This window comes from Aedes albopictus, chromosome 2, assembly GCF_035046485.1.
Source record: "Aedes albopictus strain Foshan chromosome 2, AalbF5, whole genome shotgun sequence".
NCBI lineage: Eukaryota > Metazoa > Arthropoda > Insecta > Diptera > Culicidae > Aedes > Aedes albopictus.
Genome location: NC_085137.1, coordinates 488798515 through 488821075, shown reverse-complemented (window position 1 = coordinate 488821075; position 22561 = coordinate 488798515). Strand labels below are relative to the sequence as shown.

Below are 22561 nucleotides of genomic sequence, written 5' to 3'. Positions count from 1 at the left end.
TTGATTTCTTAGAATAATTATCTAGGCGTTTCATAAGTAGTTCTTACAAAAATCCCTTTGCTTGCAGAATTTCTTCAGGAATCCTTTAAGTAAATACTCATAGTACTCCTAGTACTTCTAGTACTACTTCATAGTACTGTAGTAATCCTTCAAGATCATCATCAAATATGCCTCCAAAATCAACCCAATGATTCTTCCCTAACACATCTTAGAATTCATCTAGGCGATTCTTCAAGGATTTCCTTAGCAATTTATACAAAAATTTCTACAGACATTTTTCAAGGAATTCATTCAAATTTCTTTAGAAAATCTCCCAAGATCCATTCTGGTATGATCTCAAAAAATCACCATAGATATTTCCATGAGAAACTCCTGCAAGATTCCTTCTTAAAGAAATCTCTAAAATCATTCTTGAAGAAATTCCTTAAGGTCCAACTGAAGGATTTCTTGAATGACTTAATGAACAATTCCGAAGGGGTATTTCTAAACGACTGATTGAAAAAATCCTACAAAAAAATCTCAAAGGAATTCCTGAAGGATTTCTTGAGAATTTTTTGAAGAAATTTCTGAAGAAATGTTAGGAGAAGTTCCAGCAGGAATCATCGTATATATTCGTAAACCAATGCTTAATTTTTTTTAAGCAATCCATGAAAAATGTTCTGAAGTAAATCTTAGAGGAATTTTTGTAGAAGTCTTTGAAGTAACTGCCAAATGAATTGAAGAAGATATTCTTGCCCGAAGGAATTTCCGTAACATGCGTTCAGTTCCTCGTATTGATAAATGGGGCCCCTGAATTTCAGCTGCTACTTTAAGCTTAATCAACAACTATGTTTGGTTCTATCTTAAGGATAACGGGACGTTTTCATAATGATCATGAGTTTTACTTCCATATCGGTACTGAATATCGTAAAGTTTAATTTTGATTTCAAACACATTTTTAATTGTATTTCCTGGTTATCAAACTAATAAAAATTAAACTAACTAAACTACATAAATGAAGCGTTTACATTTATAATTGTTAATTAATAACACTAGTTTACGGAATTTTGAACTCGGTAAGCTGATGATCGCTTTTGTTTAGTGTAGAATCATATCCTGAGTTCAAAAAAACGCAAAGGAAAAAAAATATAGTAGAGCGGAATTTTTTTCCACTTTCCATACAAGGTTGATGATTTGAAATCGATTTTTATTATATTTTTAAGCACAGTCGCTCACTTCACACATCTCATTCGCCGTAATCAATGCTCCTATTGAGCTGATTTTTTTACTGTTACTGTTACTGTCAAATAAACGTAGAGAAAGAATTTTTAAATTGTTTTTTTTTCTTACTGAACAAAAATATTTACATTTCTTCATATATTTTTGGAAATTTTGCTAAATTTTAAGTAGATTGTCCCCAAAACTCGCCAATATCTTGAATTTCATCAATCTGACGCAAAACCTGCATTCAGATGATCGAATGGTATTATATTCAGTATTATAAAAGATTTAAAATTGGTTGAACGCAAGATATTAGAATTTTTATATTTTAAAAAGTTGTAAAACTCGTCATTGAGATAAAACTAAAAAAAAACTATTCTACTTTAAATTTTTTGAAGCACGGTTTCGAAATCAGCGCTTAATTATGCTTCAAAAATGTTGGTCGTTGACAGAAGTTCATGACTTTTGTTTTATTTTGTAAACTAATGTAATAGAACTTCAAAATACCCATCTGTGTTCCCCATTCCAAAAACTCTTGATAATCACGAAGAGGCCCCTATATACCTATCAGCAGATTGGCAAGTATTGAACTTATACATAAAGGAATCTTTCGCTAATCACAGAACTTTATTCAAACTGGGCCCCCGAATTCAGGGGGCCTCCAAATCAGGGAAGGTTTATAACACTAGACCTGCCCTGATTTGGAGGCCCCCTGAATTCGGGGGCCCGGTGCGGACCGCACCCTCCGCACCCCCCTTGCTGCGCCACTGGCAATAGATTAGAATAGCAATAGAGTGTACTTTTCTGTGTACAATTAAATTGTTTTTCAATAGCATTGGCATACATATATTATAGATTTGATAATATATCTGAAACACATTAAGGGCACAGACAAACAGACATAGTACTGAAATCACAATCATCGCACGATTTAACGGTCACTTTGAAAATAAAGTGTGGTTCGAACTGTGCTCGCATGTGTCATGGTGGCGCTGCTGTGCCAACATCATCTATCAATTTTGGAGAGAAATTAACGTGACCTTCATTCATGTTTTAAAAATGGATGACGCCACAGCTGCCCATATTCTCATAGTTGACGTAAGCGCCACTGTAGTTTTCAACACACTTTTTAAATTTTAGCAATGAATAATTCGAAATTCTAGATTTGTTTTTTTTTCAAGCATGTAATGTAATGCATTCCAATGTAATACCCAAGCAACCATCAAGCATTTATAATAACATTCCTTTAGCATTAAACCAGTTTTTATGACAATGCCTTAAGGCGAAACTGGAAGCATTCCCTCATTTTTTTGGTTTTTGATTTTTTTTTTAAATAACGAAGCAATATTTTCAAAATCGGTTTTCGTACACATGTAGAGTATGGATCAAGGTATCTTCTGAATTTTTTTGTGGTGAAAAATGTTTTCCATTTTTTCAAAAACCATTTTTTTGTGAAATTTTGTTCAAAAATGGTTTTTACAAAAACGAAAAACATTTTCAACCACAAAAAATTCAGAATATACCTTGATCCATACTCTACATGTGTACGAAAACCGATTTTGAAAATATTGATTCGTTATTTAGTGAAAAATCAAAAACCAAAAAGTGAGGAAATGCTTCCAGTTTCGCCTTAAGTGCTGTCTCACAGCAGGTTTTGGCAAAATAACGGGCTGTCTTATTGCTACACCTTCACGAACGTCGTATCAAAATGTCATAAAAGCGTAACGCATCGCCATCGAAGAAAACAAAAAAATTAAAAATGGGTTTACGACTGTTTCTTCTTTTTTTCTTGAAAAACGGGCTTGGTGGTCTAGTGGCTACCGCTTCTGATTCGTATGCAGAAGGTCATGGGCCGTCCCTGGCCCGTCCCTTTCAACGTCGGCGTCGGTGGTGTAGTGGTAAGCGTGGTTGCCTCTCACCCCAGTCAGTCGGGGTTCAATTCCCGCCGAAGCCGATGGGATTTTCTGAGACATAAAATCAGTGATCACGTCTTCCCTCGGATAGGAAGTAAAGCCGTAGGTCCCGGCCCATGTGTTGATGGGTTCGATATGTAGGGTCCCCAGGTGTGGTGGCTGTCTCCCTGGGCGTCGGAATTTAAGGCTTAGCTCCTAGACCCAGCCGACGTAAAAACTCAACTGGCGCCAAACGGTGCTAGTTGGCCAGAAAAAAGGAAGGAAGTTTTTTCTTGCTCTCTCGGCATTCCCGCTCCTTCGTCCTTGCACATTCCCGCTAATGCTAGGGATTCTTGTTTATTGTTTTAGCAGTTATTCGTAATTGAACTTACAAACCGTAGATTACTGATTAAATTGGTGCTGCTGCTCCACGCTCCAGGATATGCTACAGCTGTTGTGATGATGTGCGCTGTTTTATCCCCAATAGGGTAACCAACGTATTTAGGACACAGCGTTACGCCAAAATATGTTGGACACTGCCATTTGTTTTTGCCGTAAGTATCCAAAATATATTAGCGCGTTGCTGTGTCCAAAATGTTGCATTCAACTTCCGGTACGGCGCAGACCAAAGTTCCACGCGAAACGCTAATCGCCCTACCCCTCAAACTCTATTCGCCAAATGCACTCCGTCCCTCTGTCCAATGCACTGGGACTAGGGAGTAAAAGTGGCCTTCTGTGTCCACCCCGAAAGCTGCCGTGGCTTAAAACCAGCAGCTATGTTTCAAAGAATTACAGAAGATGGTATCACAGGAGGATTCTTTCAAAGAACTCCGGGATGTATCCCTGAAGGAATTCCGGAAGAAAACCCAGGAAGAAGGGAAGAATGTTGGCAGAATTTTTTTAAAGAATCTTGAAGTATTCCTTAAAATAATATCAAAAGGAGTCCCTTTGAATATCCTGTAAGAATTCATGAATGAATGTCAGGAGAGATCTACGAAAAAATTCTGGAAGAATACCAGCATAAATCCCCGAAGGAATATTCAAAGAATCACCGGAGGAGTTCCAATTAATGTAGGAATCCCTGGAGGAATGTAGAAATCCTTTAAACAATCCCTGGAGGCATCTCTGCAGGAATTATCAGAAGATTTTCGGGATGAATCCCGAAGGAATACCGCAATAAATTCCTTAAGGAAACCCAAGAACAATCGACAGGCTTTTATGATTGCGATATTTTCCTTTTTTTCCATTTTCGTCGTTTTGGTTTGCCTGCACCGAGAAAATTTTCTACTCAGTGACTGAGTTGGTCTTACTCAGAAATCGAAAAATCCTTTGTATTTTAACTCAGTTTCCGTTAAAAGTGGGACAACTTATTGACAATGGGTTGTCCCACTTTTAGCTGAAACTGAGTAAGAATACAAAGGATTTTTCGATTTCTGAGTTAAACCAACTCAGCCACTGAGTAGAAATTTTTCTCTGTGTGTTATTGCCAGTGTTATTTTCCAATAGGTGAATCCGGATGACCCCCAATTGTAGAGGCGCTAGGTGAGATGAGGAGAAAATCGTTTGTTTACATTAAAAATGCAATTTTTCGTCTTCAAAATTAACTAATATTTTACACGTCATGTAAACTTCAGTTCATTCATGTAAACTTAGTGTTATGATGGTTTACATGATATATTATGTAAATTTGTGTTATATGTCATGTAAACACACAGAGTCATGCTAAATTACATGACATGTAATGGAAGTTTACATGATATTTTATGACTTTTACGTGATATATCATGTAAACTTATGTGATATGCCACACTCCAAACATGTGCATCATATGTCACAGAATCTCTCTCTCTTTTCTCTCTTCTTGGCGTAACGTCCTCATTGGGACAAAGCCTGCTTCTCAGATTAGTGTTCTACGAGCACTTCCACAGTTATTAACTGAGAGCTTCCTCTGCCAATGACCATTTTGCATGCGTATATCGTGTGGCAGGCACGAAGATACTCTATGCCCAAGGAAGTCAAGGAAATTTCCTTCACGAAAAGATCCTGGACCGACCGGGAATCGAACCCGTCACCCTCAGCATGGTCATGCTGAATACCCGTGCGTTTACCGCCTCGGCTATATGGGTCACAGAATATTACACCCTTTTTTAGATCTGTGTAGAGAAACAAACGAGCACTTTTTGGAAAGAAAATTTACTTCTCTTCCAGATGCGCTTAGATCCGGTAGGTACGTACGAACAATTTATATGATAAATTTGAGGAGCTCTTGCATTGCCTCCCGCGGGCGATCTTCCGGATTTTTTGTTAGCTGGCCAATCCGGTGTCTGTCGGCGTGGGCATCAAGAATGATGATAATGGAAGCCATTACCAATGGAAAATAGCAACTACCAAGGCAAAATATTAGTTAATTTTGGATACGAACATTGCATTGCATTTTTGAAGCAAACAAACGATTTTCTCCTCATCTCCCCTAGCGCCTCTACAGGAGATCGAAGTAGGCAGTGACCGCGAGTGGAAGTGTTTTTGTCTTTGGCAGCATTTTTTTCGGTTCGGTTTTTCTCGATTCGGCGGATGATCTGGCTGGTCCTACGCCACCCGGATTGCATGTACGCGAATATAAAAGAGAGTTTCAAAGGATGTTGAATCAAGTGCCTCGGAGTGTCTCAGTTCGCTGGAGTCCGCGGGTGCAGTTATATTGTTTAGTGACTGTGTTCCGGTGGGTCCGGGTGTGCTGAGCTGGTAGTATTTGCGCTAGTGTCCATTGTCTCCAAACTCCAATTGCAAACCGGACGAAGACTTTTGGAGAACCGCGTTCAAATAAAAACGCTTGCAAGGACTTGGCCAGGTGTGTGAAGATGAGTTCGTCTATGATATTGTGGATAGTAGCGAAATCTGCAATGGCAATGGATATGCTTATCTTTGCGACTCCATCCACGATTTGTGCAAGTGTTCATGCTATGCTATGCTATCTCACCTAGCGCCTCTACAATTGGGGGTCATTCGAATTATTCTACACGGAACTACAAATCAACCCAAATTTAAGTTGTTTTGACGCAATCCCGGTCTTCCGTGGAATTACTCAAATTTGCGTTAAACAGCGAAAGTGGTGAGTGAGTAGTTCTCGTTTGAGAGCGGCAAAAAAATAAACCCAGTGGTAAGTTATTTTCACCCAACGGAGGCCTCAAATGACGCAAATTTGGGTTAACTCAAGAAAACCCAAATTTGGCTTCTTCCACGGAAGAACAGCGGATGCGTCGGTGCTTCTCTCTTTGTTTTCGACAACATTGCGGTGGGGTGAGGGAGAAAACAACCCAACTTTTAGTTAAAACTTTAAGCAGTTTAGCTAAATTTGAGTTTTTAAAACTTATTCTTTGGGTTATAATATTTTTCCGTGTATGGGCAACACGAGAGCGAAATGAAAAAGGTAGTCACACTCGCACGCATGAGTATAGTGGATGATTGAGAATGAAACTTGGTTGGGTCGCTCACGAATGAAGCTCTCGGACTCTGTTAGTTCTCACAGTAAACATGACCGCCGTATTCATTTATTTTCGGCTGAAAAACAGGCTTCGATACTGATATTTAGCAGCCCCGATCCTGGTACAAAAGCCATAGAGGAATCGCTGAAGATATCCCGCGATGAAGCTACGCCGAAAAATATCCCTGAAGAGGAATCTACGAAGGAATCCTTAAATGAATCGTGGGGGGATACCATAGACTAATTTCAAGACCTCGATGTACCAAAGAAAACGATCAAATTTTGTGTGTCCAGTCCGGAACCCAATAATATTCATAACCGTGTATTTTTTTTTTCGTGTAAATTGCCTTTCGTGTAAATTATATTTAGCGTGTTACACTGATCAGCCAGCTCTGACAGTAAGGGAATAAACATAAAATACGTAAAGTGGGTACCCAAGGATTGTTCACAATCTGCGAACTTGACTGCGGAAAAAATCGCAACCATGACGCCGTTGGGGATACCTCCAAGACTACCTGAACGACTCCCGAGAAAAATCCTCAAAGAATCCCTGAATGAATCTCTGGAGGATTCTCTAAAGGAAACATGGCAGAAATCAATGAAGGGATTCTGGTAGAAATTCCCGAAGGAATTTAGAGAGAACTCCCTAAAGGAATCTCGGGACGAATCAATGAAGGAATGTCTTAAGGAAATCCGAGAGAAATCAATGAAGAAATTCCGTGAGCAATCCTAACTTAATTCTAGAGAAAAAAAAACCTTGAGGAATTCTGGAAAGAATCATGGAGAAATTGCTGAAACTATCCCTAAAAAAACATGGCAAGGATCAATGTTTCGGAAATTATCCTGAAAGGAATCCCGGGGGAAAATGCCGGAAAAAATGCCGGAAGAAATCCGTAAATGAATCTCGGAAGAAATCAAAGTAGAAATTCTGGAGGAATCTAAGAAGGAATTCATTGTGGACTTCTTTTTCTTCTTCTTTATGGCTCGACGTTCTCTCTGGAACTTGACCTGCCTCACTTCAACTTAGTATTTTTTGAGCACTTCCACATTATTAATTGAAGGGCTTTCTTTGCCTGCCATTGCATGAATTTGTACATTTTGAGGCAAGGACAATAATACACTAGCCCAGGGAGTTGAAAAAAATTTCCCGACTGGAACGGGAATCGAACCCGCCATAGCCTTAAGCACTAGGCTACCTGGAGACCCCACTATTCAATGAGGAATCTTCAATGAAAAGCCAGGAAAAATTTCTAAACTAATCCCTAGACCCATAAAGGAATTTCGTGTGAAATCAATCAAGGAATCGTGGTAGAACACTCTGAAGGACTCCTTGAAAAATTCAAGAGGATTCCCCAAACGATTCCTTAAATGAATATTGGGGAGAATATGTACCTAAGAGGAGTTCCGGAACAAATCTTCTAAGAAATTTCCAGAGAAATCGATGAAGGAATGTTGATGGCACGACTGGCGTCGTTGTTTATAGATATTTTTTGGCATTTAGTCAAAGAAACCTTGCGTTGATTCTTCTAAATCTTCGCCAACGTTTTTGCCCCTGTTGGGACCTACTTGGCAGGGATGCCATATATACAGATTTATCTGTATTATACAGATTTTTAAGCACCCGTACAGATTTCGTATTATATGAAATACAGATTTTTGAGCCAAAGTGGTCATGTTATTTTTGTATGAGATACAGATTTTTCTCCCAAATTTTGTATGGAATACAGATTTTTGAAAAGAGTGATACAGATTTTTCAAAAAATCATCTGGCATCCCTGCTACTTGGGACTCGTGAGCCCTGAAAAACGTCCCAACAAGGATTGAACAGTTGGTGAAGATTTGAAAGAATCAACGAAATTTTTGACTGTAAAGCCGAAAAAATGTCTACAAATAATGACGGAATGTCGGACAAATCCCAGGAGAAATCTCTGAAGAAATCCTGGAAAAATCTCTAAAGGAAACCCGGGAAAAATAAATAAAAGCAAGTGAAGTATCAATGAAGGAATTCTGAGAGCAAAGCTCTCAGCAAGAAATCCCTGAATAAATCCCGGGAGAAATCCCCAAAGGAATCCCGGGAGAAATCAATAGATATCCAGGAGATATTCGTGACGGAATACCGGAAAACATCCCTGAAGGAATACTGGGAGAAAACATTCAAGGGAATCTGTTGTGGAATACCAAACAGAATTCCAGGGAAAAATCTTGAAGGAATCACTAAAGGAAAACCAGGACCAGGGTCCAGGACAGGGATCATGACATTCACAAGACGCGACACGCGAGACAAGACATATGCAACACTTATAGTTCTTACAATCGTCAAAGGGTTAACCGTTATGTGGCCGGCAAACTTTTTGCTTTTTTCTACACCGTGTATTTTAAATGGGTGCTGGGCACCCGTGTACCCTGCCGGCCACATAAGGGTTAAAATAACCTTATAATCCTGACTGTATACAGTAGATCGCGTAAGGTGTTATAGCTGTTATGTACAACATGCAGTCCTTGTCGTCGGAGTGTCTTTTTGATTGGATTTGTGACTTTCGGGTCGAATGGGAGGCTAATTCTTCTTTTGCAGGCTCTATATTGTGATGTTCTGCCGGCGTTTTTTTCCGTTTGTGTTTTTTTGGAAGATTTTTTTTATATCAAACCCTTATCGTAGCCGTTAATTTCAGCTGCTTTGAAAACCCGAGACTTTTTTTCGTTAAATCCAACTTTATCTATGGGCATGTTGTGGAGTATGTGTGCCATTAAATAAAATGCAGCTTTTTCTGTATGCCGTAGTGGTTGGAGTCGGAAGTAATAACTTTGTGAAAATTGAACCAAATCGTGTCAAAATTTCACAGCACATAGTTTAAATAAAATACTTTCAAACTTATTTAAAAGGTTGTTAAATAAGGTTGTTGTTAACATATTTTAATTAATTTAGCTTAGTATACACAACAGTGACATGGGGAGACTTGATCCCTCGAGGATTATACACACATTATACATGTGAAAAAATAAAATTCTATTCGGAAGCCTCTATTTACTTGGAATTCTAGTCTATTCAACGATAAAATGTGTCAGATAATTATAACTTTAGTACAAACCAAGAAAAGTGGGATCAAGTCTCCCCATTTTGAAAATACGGCATATCCTTAAAAATTTAAGGAAATCTTACAATTTCAAACACTCCATATTCACCGAAAATACAAGAAAACTTGAAAAGAAAATGAATAGGAAGACTCTGGAATCATTTTCCCTTTAAATAAACCATGTGCTCAAAGGGGGATCAAGTGTCACCCATTTTTGAAAAATACATCATAAGACATGCCTCCATATAAACACAGTTTTGAAAACTTTAACAATAATTTAAAGGCCTTCTGTTGTGTATCAACATGCAATAGATGTTTACCTGCCATTTTGTACGGAAATCGGATCTAGTTTAGTGTTTCTTCTTAAAGTTACAGGTAAATTAAGAAAAAGGGATCAAGTCTCCCCAGTCTCCCCTACTGATCGGTAGATGTTGGTTTACGATAGATATCAAATGTTAACATGCTTTCGTCGTTTCCACTAATCAGTAGATCTTTCCATCAATCTTCTCGACAGTAAAGTTGATAGTGCTCTACTGGAAGTTAAGCATTGCTAGCGTTTGGTCCAAGAAACCTTCTTTGCCAGGGACAAAAACAACATCTAGGTACATAGCGCCTCCAAACTCTTGGGAATAGTTTCTGTTTTTGAGCTTCAGTTTCAAAATCGCTCATGAAAATATCTGCAAAGGGGCTAAAGTTTTCTACCAATACTGAGCCTAAAATTTTGTTTGTAATATTTCCCTCTAAATGAGAAGAAATATAGATATGTACGCCACGATGTGACTGTGTCGTGTTCAGCCTCGTTCCAGCTGTCGGCGTGGGCTTTGCATGCACTTGGTGAAACGTTCAATGTAGTAACAGCTTTTATACTGTTCACCAATAAATCATTAGTTTTCGATTTCCAAAATAACACCTCAATTAAGGAATAATGGTTACTGCCCTTGAATGATTACTATTCATTTGAGTACCATTTCACCAATCATTCAAGTTCCATTACGTGTGCACTTCCTTACGAATTCTTGTTAACCCCGGTTGACGTTGGCAATTCAAAAGTCGAGCTCTCTCTCCCAAGTTTCCGTTTTTTTAAACTTGGACTAACAAATGCGAAGCTATAAATTAGACTCCCGCCGTAATCGAGTAGATTCATGAATTCCCCCCACGACGACGACGATGCGATGGTTGCATTTCTCGCCGTTTCTCTTGCTTGATTTTGCGTTTCCTCCTCAACCAACTCCCACGCTGGCCGCGGTACTCAGTCAACGGAAAACGACGGAAAAAGCATCTTGGCGTATCCATCCGGGGATCCGGGGCCTGGCCTTTCTTTTCCCAACGACGACGTCGACAGAAACCGTAACATTGGGGAACGGACGACGGTTGGAATTAACTTTTCACTCAGTGCGCTGACGCTATTTCGGAAAATCCTCGCTGCTGGCTTCAAGTAGTTGGACAAGCGAAGAAAGGCACTCTTCCTGTCGGCGTCGCACAGCGCTCTTCAGCAGAGATTCCAACAACGCAACGGGAAGGTGCAGAGCGGAAGAATTTAAAACGTTTTTATCTTGGCGAGTCGTGGCGCGTTGCGCTGCTGCCTGTTGGAGGGCTTTTCTCCGCTGGTCCTGGATCAGGACTATTTTTTTTTTCGGTCAGGCATTTCCGCACGTAAACCGCCATCACCGCCGTCGGTCGTGCGGATGTCGTTGAGAACGATGAAACCTGCAAGGACGATGGTGTTCAAAAGTCGCATTGTGTTTTGTGTGATTCCATCCGGCGTGCGAACGGAGCGTACTTCCTCTCTGCGAGGCGAGAGGGTGGGAATAAGGTGCAGTGGAACGGAAGTTGAGCGAAGAAGATGCCACAAAAGTGCATCATCTGCTCAAGTCTCAAGTGGGATCGCGCATTTCGAGGGTGTTGGTGGGTGTGAGCGTTCCGCTGTGGAATGTAGATGAAGGACTTCGCTCGAGAGCATAGGGATGAGGATTGTTTTCTTGCTGGGACTTACGTTCTACAGGACTGGATGTTTTTCGAGTAACGTGCCACGAGTGGAAAAATGGCTTTTGTTTGATACATCACGAGGATTGCTTTGTATGCATAAACTGTTGGATTAGAAAGTGATGTTGGAAAGCAAATAACGGAAGAAGATACCTTAACTGCAAACAAAAAATGTAGTTTACCAGCAGTTATGCAGTCTGGATCAGGAATGGATGGATGATGCCACCCACTTTACGCCCACCCAAGGGCGTAGCCAGCTTTTTGGGCAGGGGGGGGGGGGGGGGTCAAGCACCCTTAGCAAATTTATATGTGCCTACTAGCTTTTATAATCAAACGCAACACGGTGAAATTGAATATAATTATATTCAACGCTTCAACAGTCACGCTGTTGTACTTTGTACAATACGTTGACATAAGCTCGCCTGGTCTACCCAAATCAACGTGGTGCTGGTAGCGCCGGCCAATTTATAGTAGATTTGGATTTTTTATTAATTCGTGCATTATTTCTTCTGAAGCTCAGAATTTCTTTTTGTAATATCTTAAAAACATTCGTAAAATATTATAGCTGAACTCTTCTGAGCACTAACCAAGAAGAAGTTTCGTCATCACTTCCTTCAACATTTTTGAAAGAAAAAGTAGAAGAATTCCTAATGGAATCTATGACTAAACTTCTGATGAAACTGCTGGAGGCATTCCTGAAAGAATCCCTGTATAATTTATTGGTTCCTGTTTGTTTCCTTTGCAAATTATATTCCAATACTATTCGCTGAAAGAATTCCTCCAGAAATTTTTGAAGTAATTCAAAAAAAATCATCATATCCTGGAGAAATTCTTAGGTACATCCCTGGAATAGATGATTGAAGGATTTCTGAAAATTTTGAAGGAACTCCTGAATGAACTTTTGAAGAGACCCTGAGAGGAATTTTTGAAGAAATCTCTTGAGGAACTTTTAAGGGAAACTGAGAATTTTCTGAAGGAATCCTTGGAGGAATTCTTGGAGAAATCCCTTCAGAATCCCTGAAGCAATTCCTGGAAAAATATCTAGAAATATTCCTGGAGGAATGCCTGGAGGAACTTCTGTACAAATCCCTGGAAGTACTCCTGGAAGAATTCTGGGATGTGACCCAACGAATCCCTGGAGAAATTCCTAGATGAATTCTTGGAGCAATCACTAGAAGAATTCCTGGAGGAATTCTTGGAGGAATTCCTGCAGAAATTTCTAGCAAAAATCTTAGGAGCAATTCCTGAAGGGTTTCCTGGAGACATCCCTGAGAAAGTCTCTTGTGAAATTCGTGGAGATATCCCTGGAGGAATTCCTGGAGGCATATCTGGAGGAACGCCTGAAAAAATGTCTGGAGGAAGTCCTGGATGTATTCCTAGAGCATTTACTGGAAGAATTCCATGAGAAATTCCTGGATAAAATCCTGGAGGAATTCGTAGAGGTATTCCTGTGGGATTTCCTGGAGAAATTCTTGAATAATGAATGAATTTCTGGAGGAATCTCTAGACGATTTCTACTTCTATTTTTATTATTTTTCTATTCCTGAAAAAAATCCTTGAGAAATTCCAGGAGGGATTTCTCGAGGAATTTCTAGAAGAATTCCTGGAGAAATCCTCGAAGGAATTCCTGAAGGAATCCCTGTGGCAATCCTTGAAGAAATTTGTGGAGAAATCTCTCGAGGAATCCCTGAAGTAAAAAAAAAAGACACGGACACGTTTAGTACTTCCAGTGAGCTGCAACGCCCAGTGGCGCAGCCGAAAACTTTTCTTGACAGCTGCGGCGGGAATCGAACCCGCGCTCCTATCACGATGCGACTAAATGCTTGGTGACACTAGCCGCACGACCACGAAGCCACAAAGTAATTTCTGGAGAAATCTCTAGAGGAATTCCTGGAGAAATGTCACGAAAAATCACTGAAAAATGTCTGAAGGTATTCCTCGAAAATGTCAAGGTAGAATTTCTGAAGAAATCCCTAGACGATTTTCTGACCTTATTTCTGGAGGATTTGCTGAAATAATTTCTGAGGATTTCCTGGATAAATTCCTGCTGAAATTCCTGTAGAAGTTCCTGGATAAAATCCTGGAGGAATGGCTAGCAGAATTCCAGAAGGAATTCTTGGAGGAATCTCTAGAAGAATTATTGAAAGAATTACTGGATGAATTTCTGAAGGAATCTGTAGAGGAACTCTGGGAGAGATATCTGAAAAAATCCCTTGAGAAATTCCTGGTGGAATTTCGAGAGGACTTTCTGGAGGAATTCTGAAAGGAGTAATCCCCGAAGGACTTGCTGAAAGAAACCCTGGGGAAATCCTTGAGGAAAATCGTAGAGAAATCCCTGAAAAAAATCTTGAAGGAAAATCTGGAAAAACTCCTGGAGGAAGCCCTGAAAAAGTCCAGAAGATATTGCGAGAGAAAATTCTGGAAGTATTTCTGAAAGAATCCCTGAAGGATTTCTTGGAGAAATTGTGGAGAGACCCTGGAGAAATTTTTGTATGAAATCCCATATGAATTCCTGGAGGAATCCCAGGAAGAATTCCTGAAGAAATCCTAGGAGAAACTCCTGGAAGAACTCCTGGGAAATTCCTAAAAGAATTCCTGGAGGAGTCCCTGAAGCAATTCCTGGAGGAATATTTGGAGGATTCGCTGAAAGAATTTCTGGAGAAATCTCTGCAAGAATCCAAGAGGAATCTCTGAAAGAATAATTCTTGGAAGAATACATAATAGTATTCCTGGTGGAATTCTTGGAGCAATCCCTAAAGGAGTCTCAGGAAAAAATCCTCGGAGGAATTCCTCGAAGAATTCCTGAATAAATAAATTCCTGTAAAAAATCCTAGGGGAATTCCTGATGAAATTCTTGGAGGTATCCTTGAAGCAATTCCTGGAGGAATCTCAAGAGAAATGCCTGAAAGGAGGATTTTTTGGAGGAATTTCTGGAGGATATCCTAAAGGAATGCCTGTAGGAATTCCTGAAGAAATCTCTAGAAGAATTCCTGGAGGAATTTTTAGAAAAAAAAAACCCCTGAAAGAATTGTTGTATGAATTTCTGAAGAAATTTCTGGAGGATTCTCTTATGGAATTCGTAGAGGAATACCAGAAATAATTCTTGAAGAAATCTCAGATGAAATTCTTAGAGATATCCTGAAGTAATCCTTAGAGGTGTTCGTGAATGAATCAGAAGCAATTTCAAAAGGAATTCCTAAGGGAATCCCTAAACAAATCCTGGAGGAAGTACTGCGTTAACTTCTGGATGAGTTCCTTAAATTCTTGGAAGAACTTCTGTAGGAATACCTAGAAAAAAAGTCTGAAGGAATCCATATCTGCAATAATATCTGGACGAATTATTGCAAGGATCTTTTGATGGGCTGCCAAAATAATGTTCTATACAGATATTTTTAGGGAATTCTTGGATTATTGTTTAGATAATCTTTAGTAAAATTTTCTGAAAGGGTTTCTGGAAGGTATTCCTGCTGAAATACTTCGAATTATGCAAAATTGAAATATTCAACAATCCCTAGTGGAATTCTTGAAGGGATATATCGAGAAATCCCTGACGAATACTCTAAAAGAATACTTGCAGAAATACCTAAAAGAATCTCTGTTTACATTCCTTTGGAAATCCTTGGAGAATTTCCTGGAGAAATCCTCGAAAAAAATACGGAATCACTGGAGGAACCTCTAAATATATCCCTGAAGAAATTCCCGGAGGAATATCTGGTGAAACTCCTAGAGAAATTCTTGATAAAATCTCTCAATTCATGATGGAATCACTGAAGGAAGCTATGGAAAAAGTTCCTGGAGAAGTTCGTCGATGTATCCTTGCAGAAGTTTCTGTAAAAATTCTGAAGGAATAGTGGGAGGAATTCCTGAAACATTTCTTGGAACAAATCCTGAACCTGAAACAATTACGATCGGAACCCTGCAAGATCCTGATGGAAGAATTCACGAAGGAGATATTCCTGGAGAAGTCCCTTGAGGAATTTCTGAAAGAATCCCTAGAGAAGTTCCTGAAGAAATACCCGAAGGAATTTCTGAAGGTGTCCTTGAAAAAGTTCATAAAGATATCCCTGGTGTTTTGCTTTTAGCATGGCTGTTGTTTGAATTGTACATTGAAAATTATGAACTACTACACTTTATAGCAGCATATGGTTTAACCAAGTCCTTCTTTTTCGCCACCGGAACGAATAACGGCATATCTGGAAATTTTGGCATCCTGTTTTTGTATTTCATGAACAAACATAATAAAATTAAACCAATCAACCAAGCTTTTTATTTCTTAAAATTCAATGATAAGATTGAAGTGGTTCTCTTGGAGAAATACTTGGCGAAATTTCTTGTGATTTTCGAGTAAAAAGGTTGAATAATTATGGGTAAAAACAAAAACATTAATTATAAGAATAGCTTATTTCTTGAGATTTTTTTTCCGGAACTCTGAATTATTGATAATCTTTGAGTTGGCTCGAATTTAAAAAAAACTATCTGGGTCTCCAGTTAGCCTAGTGGTTAAGGCTATGGATCGCCAATCCGGAGACGGCGGACTTGCCTCACAATATACAAATTCATGCAATGGCAGGCAAAGAAAGCCCTTCAGTTAATAACTGTGGAAGTGCTCAAAGAACACTAAGTTGAAGCGTGGCAGGCCAAGTCCCAGTGGGGACGTAGAGCCATAAAGAAGAAGAAGATCTGGCAGGTGGGGGGTACGACCCCCCTGGCTACGCCCATGCGCCCACCATAATTTCTCAACTGTACTATACATAGATATGTATAAAAAATATACTTATCGATTATAAGAATTTCATCACTACACTGCAAAAAACGTACATTTTCAAGAGGACCATCTAACCATTTCGCTCCATTCAACCGACATAGATTTCGCAAACTCTGCTCTACTCAACAACTTTCAAGCTGTCCTGATTAAATGACACTAAAAATGCACATTCAATTAGCAGCTGTTGCTATGATATTCACTCGAGCTTCATAGTTTTAATTAGAATTAACGCTTTGTCAGCTGGCTCTGTAGCTGGAACTAGATGGAAGAATCATCATCTTCGTTACTAGATGGGTTATAACGATTCCTTCCCTTCTGCATTGTCTCTGGCGGCGACGCTGTGGAATGTAGTAATCATCCCAACCATTTTGAAGTACCCGTAGTTAACAGATACTGTTGAAATTAAACTCGTTCCTTTCGTTCACCCTCGTCTCGTTGCAGATAACTTCGAATTTGGACGTTTTCATACGGCGCTTCAACGAAATCCAATACTGGGTCGTGACGGAGATCGTGTCGACGTCCAACCTGACCAAGCGAATGTCCCTGGTGAAGAAGTTCATCAAACTGGCCGCATTGTAAGTTGCACGACACTTTAATGTAATGCTCTTTTTCAACATTATATGCCTTTATTTCACAGCTGTAAGGAGTACCAGAATCTGAATGCATTCTTCGCCATCGTTATGGGCCTATCGAACATGGCTGTGTCGCGGCTGTCGCAAACCTGGGACAAACTGCCGTCCAAGTTCCGAAAGCTGTTTACCGAGTACGAGGCGCTGATCGATCCCAGCCGGAACCATCGAGCGTATCGGTGAGTATACTATTCTGAGTATTTTATGAGTATTCTATAGCAGTGGGTGGGAGGTATATCTAGATTGAGTTTAAATAAAGGCGAAAGTAACATGAGAGAGTTCTCTTCATCGACTCTCTCTTCTTCAAATTAAAGTGACAAGATGCAAGTATGGTTGAACTTTTTGGTCATAAATCGCTAGGTTTCGATGCAATCTACCGTCTAAGCGTAAAAAAGTTCGATTGAATTTGCATCTTGTCACTTTGATTTGCAGAAGAGAGAGTCGATGAAGAGAGCTCTCTCATGTTACTTTCGCCCTTATTTAAACTCAATCTAGATATATATTTTAGTGGTTTTTCAACCACCAGGTTAGAGGACCATGCACCCACGGCTGTTCGAGTCCGTATGAAGTTAATTATCAATATTAACTTCTTTTCTCGATCCCTAGATAGCTGTGTAGTGTCAGTAGCGATTGTCTCAATTGGCTAAGAATAACACTACAGACCGCCTGTTCCGGTGGTAAGAATCCACCAACAGGTGACCACTAATTCATGGTGTGATGCGGCTTCATGCTTACCGTGCCTAGGAATGAATGGCTAGGGGGGTCTAATAAAAACCTAACCGCAAACAGACCTTGTGTTTCTCCGAGACGATCAGCTGCCCTTCTTTAGTCTCACTTGAGGCTAAATAAGGGCGGGATTATGAAGATGTTGTTACAGTATGACCCATAAAAAAATGCGACAGTTTTCAAAGCCATCGTTCCCCTACTTCGAACCGATTAACCTTGCATGTATCTATTGGATAGTATAGTAGAGCCACTAATCTGATAATGGCATAGGAACATAGATTGATTTCATTCACATACCGTTGGAAATATAACGTTAAACATATGGATGTCGAAATCGTCCACGCGCCAGAGGCTTTCCGTCACATTCAATCAAATTTTATTTTCAAAATAGTACTATCATGGCTGGACAAGGTCTTCAGGAGTTCGTCGGTTCGTCGGACAAGAACGAAAAAAATATTGTATTATAAATTATGAGACATTTGCTGAAAATAGAATTACTTGACAAATGATAATTTTTAGAAAATATTATGTTTTAAGCATGAAATTGTTTTTAAGTACTTAGTATTTGTACCTATTATAAAGGTAGGCTTATTAGCCTACATCGTCAAAAAATTGTTTTGAAAAATGTTCGAACAGTGTTAAGTTTTTTATTAATTTATCTTAAATACGGTTTTAATATATAGCACCTTTTTTTAGTTTTGGGTTCCTAAACATTCGAAATTTGTTTAAAAATATTTTCCAAACGTGGGCGTATTTAAGAGTACATATTTCTTCATGGTTTACATGTGTTTAAAAGTTTTTATCTTAATTCATTTTGCTCTGAAAATTAGAGGAACACTTGATTTTTTTTAGAAATTGTTAACAATTATAAGGTATACGTAACCAATGAATATTTTGACAAAAATTTTAGGGATCCTGTATGACAATGACCTCCTTATTGTATCCTAATCCAAAAAAGTTGAATTTATTAGAATTATAGACTGTTTCAGAAATTATAAATACACCTTGTTTATTAAATTAAACGAACTGTTCTTATGATTTTAACCAACTTCTTTCAGAGTATAGCATATTGTACTCCATATTTTTATATTTCCTTTAAATTGTCTTGATATTTTAAAGAACAGTCGAGTTCTCTAACAAATAACCTAATTTTTCAAATTTGCATTTGCACAAAGGTGTTTTTTAATGATTTTAACATTATTCATCACTAAATACCAAAAATTATCTAAATTTTAATCACATTCGATTTCTCAACAAGTTGTCTAAGAAATTCCTTGATCAGAATTTGGGAGAAATGGATAAAGGCATTTCCACAACATTTTTTCGGAGATCAAGTTTCTTAATTTTTAAGGTTTTCTACGGAACATAAGAACTACCACACAGTTTCTCAGCTTTCCTGAACGCATTTAATCTAAACAAACTTATTTTTTCAGCTCATTCGATCCTTCAGATGGCAAGGCTTGTCATACCATAAAAACGAATGCACTAAGCAGTAATTAAGACATTCGTTTGCTTAACGTTTGTTGCTACTGGCGTTGTTGAGAAATTTGAAACAAAAAATTTTGTATTGAGAAGGCCCGTAATGGTGGTTCTTGATCAAATAATCCAGTAAAAATTACTCTCACCAATCGAGAAATATCTTTTATTATCAATACAGCAATTTTTATTGTGTTTGAAAATTAAATATTTTATCTGTGAGATTTTTTTCTTTTCTACCATGCTACATTTTTTGACCACTTTGTGCAACTTCAAATTTCAATCATCTAGTTCACAGAGCCCTATTTTTTAACTTTTACCAGAAACATCAACAAAATTGGTATTATTTGCTTCGTTAGCATGTTTACTATAAGAGCTAGAAGAAACTTTTGTGGATATTGTGCTCAAATTGAAATGGCAGTTAATCGTTAGTGTATTTATAATTTCTGAAACAGTCTATATTCCATTAAAAATCACCAAAGATCGCAAAAAATTGGAGTGTCGCATTTTTTTATGGGTCATACTGTAATTAGTTTAAATTTTCTCCTAAATGGTTTCGCATTATGCGATTTACACAGTGTATTCTGTGTATTCTCGCCTTTGGCGTTTTCCAAACCAAACCGATCTGGTTTTATTGCTGCTGTTCTTTGTTGTGCTGTTATTGCGAAGAGTTCAATTTTACCTAGTTTGGGTAGTGGCTACGGTTAGGATAGCTAAGATTAATCTTCAGCATAAAAGAACAGCAACAATCAATCTTTGCAGACTTATGCAAAACGGCACAGCCAAAGTGGCCTTGGTCCAAGAACCTTACTTTCGTAAGGGGAATTTCTATCTAGGAAACCTTGTGAACCCGGTGTTTGCTACTTTCAGTAAACATGAAATGGCAAACTCGCGTGTCATGCCTCGAGCCTGTGTGCTTGTCAACACCGCAATAGTTGCTACACTCATCTCTGAACTAACCACCAGAGATGCATGTGCTATCACAATTGATGTATCTGTTGGAAACCTCAACAGGAAATACGTCTATTGTTCGGTTTATTTACCGCATGATGAACCATCCCCTACGGATGCTTTCAAACAAGTGATCGCATACTGTACTTCAAAAGGCCTTCCGCTAATTGTTGGCAGTGATGCTAATGCTCACCATATCATCTGGGGCAGCTCAGACATTAACTTGAGAGGTTCCAGTTTGATGGAGTACCGTGTGCGCACCTAACTTTGCGCAGGTCCAAACTTTGCGCATTCTTGTAAAATAACGAAACAAATAACTAAATGTCAACATATTCACCAGTTTAATCATTGCACTAGCATTGTGTAAACATAAACATTATTTGACAAATATTTAATTGCCATAAAATATTCGTTTATGTTGAATAATAAACAAAACATACACAAAAATGTCAAAATTTGCCTCGCCTTAACACGGTTGCCAAGAAGTAACTCTACTAAAAATCAACATTTTCCTCGTTAAAACTGTGCAACGATGATTAATTTTGCAGTTAATTGACAAAAAAGGTGATATTCTAGTAATATCAATCACAGTTCGTAATCAATTTTTCAATTTAATTAGTAAATAGTGGTGCGCAATGTTTGGAACCATTATTTGCACTGTGTTCCTAATTTTTGCGCACTTTCAGTAAATGCTTGTTGAACGTGAATACATGACTTATGAACCATTTAAATATTATGTAACACCAGTACTGATAATTTCAGGCCTGCCTCTCCGCCATGTAGCAGATTTTGTATAGAAATTAGTAGAAAATTGTATGAACCGTAGCACTACGGCAGGCACTCTCCATCTGTCTACAATGAGACGTGATTTGTGAACAGTCCTTCAGTCCGGCGATCAATGTTAGGGACGATTCAAATATGACGTCCACCATTTTTAAGACTTTTAGAACCCCCTCTTCCCCTGGGCCACCCCGTCACGCTTCATAGTATGCCTAATACATGACATATCACACTTTCTCAGACAACCCCAGCCCCCTCTCCCCCACAGATGGACGTCATATTTAAATGACCCCTTATTTTTCCTATCCGTAACGGCCGCTTCATTTATCAGGAAGCTTTTACCTTTGATCTTTAGCCACAGGAAACAACCCCTCATGAAGTTTGGATTGTTCACACGGTAGGTGCCTAGTACGAATCGCAGACGAAATCAAGAACTCCGGAGGCCTCCGTTCCCCCTCCCTCGTAGGACAAAGTATTTCAACAGAGATCAACTAAGGGCACACTACCTGATCTGAAAAACTTTAGTTTAATGGGGAAACATTAAATAATAGCATTTTTGATTACTTTTTTGAGCAATTCATAGCATGCGCAAAGTTAGGCACACTATGCGCAAAGTTAGGAACAAGGCATAGTTTTTCTATTTTAAGTATTTTTTGGTTAATATTATGTTTTTTTTATATTACAGACTCAAAGAAGGATCATTAGTCTATCGTATGACCATGTTGTTCATGATATATTTTGTTTGTTTGTATTTTTTATAACGACTAGAAATTTGATTTTTCTTAACTGCGCAAAGTTTGGTGCATACAAGGTACTGATCTTGGATTACTAAACATAGGCAACCGCCCAACCTTCATGGTATCTGCTAGAGAGGAAGTGTTAGACATAACGCTTTGCTCTAGTAGAATTAGTCACGAGTTGACCAATTGGCATGTGTCAGATGAAGAATCTTTATCTGAACATCGCTACATCTTTTTTGAACATTTAAATGTTACTTCGCAAACATCGTGTTTCAGGAATCCTCGGTCAACCAACTGGAATCTCTTAACCGATTTGGTTGCAGCCAAATTTCATGGATACTCAACATCCATTGACACCCCAAGTGATTTAGATGATGCTGTTGAACACAACTACAACGGCCTTCATCATGGAAGCTTTTGAAGAAGCTTGCCCTCTGCAGTCTGTGAAGACCACAAGAGGAACCCCTTGGTGGAACTCTGATCTGGCGAAGGTTAGGAAACAATGTAGAAAGAGTTGGAACAGACGACGTTCGGCTGGTTCGGAGGCTTTCAGGTCGGCTCGCAAGGCCTACAGAAAAGCTCTCCGGTCTGCTGAACGATCCGGCTGGAAAAAAAAAAACCTTTGTACAAATGTTTCCAGTTTGAGTGAAGCCAATCGGTTAAATAAAATCCTTGCGAAATCTAAGGATTTCCGAGTGAACGAACTTCGTTTGCCAAATGGCGATCTGACTTTCTCTAATGAGGAAGTTCTGGAATACTTATTCAGCACACACTTCCCTGGATGTGTGGATATTACATCTTCGAATGAACCTGATGTCTTTTCTTGTAGTTACGATTCCCTACACGCAACCTGAGATTGGCAGATTCTAA

The 22561-nt window shown here is 38.8% G+C and overlaps 1 protein-coding gene across 4 annotated transcripts in view; it reads left to right on the top strand.

The window, feature by feature from the left end:
• Positions 1-22561, top strand: part of LOC109423294 (rap guanine nucleotide exchange factor 4) — a 957479-nt gene that overhangs the window by 916384 nt on the left and 18534 nt on the right. For all 4 annotated transcript variants that reach the window (XM_062854198.1, XM_029870605.2, XM_020077464.3 and 1 more), the window contains 2 exons: positions 16831-16964; positions 17027-17197. In XM_062854198.1, the coding sequence (XP_062710182.1) occupies positions 16831-16964; positions 17027-17197 (305 nt within the window). The remainder of the gene's footprint in view (positions 1-16830; positions 16965-17026; positions 17198-22561) is intronic.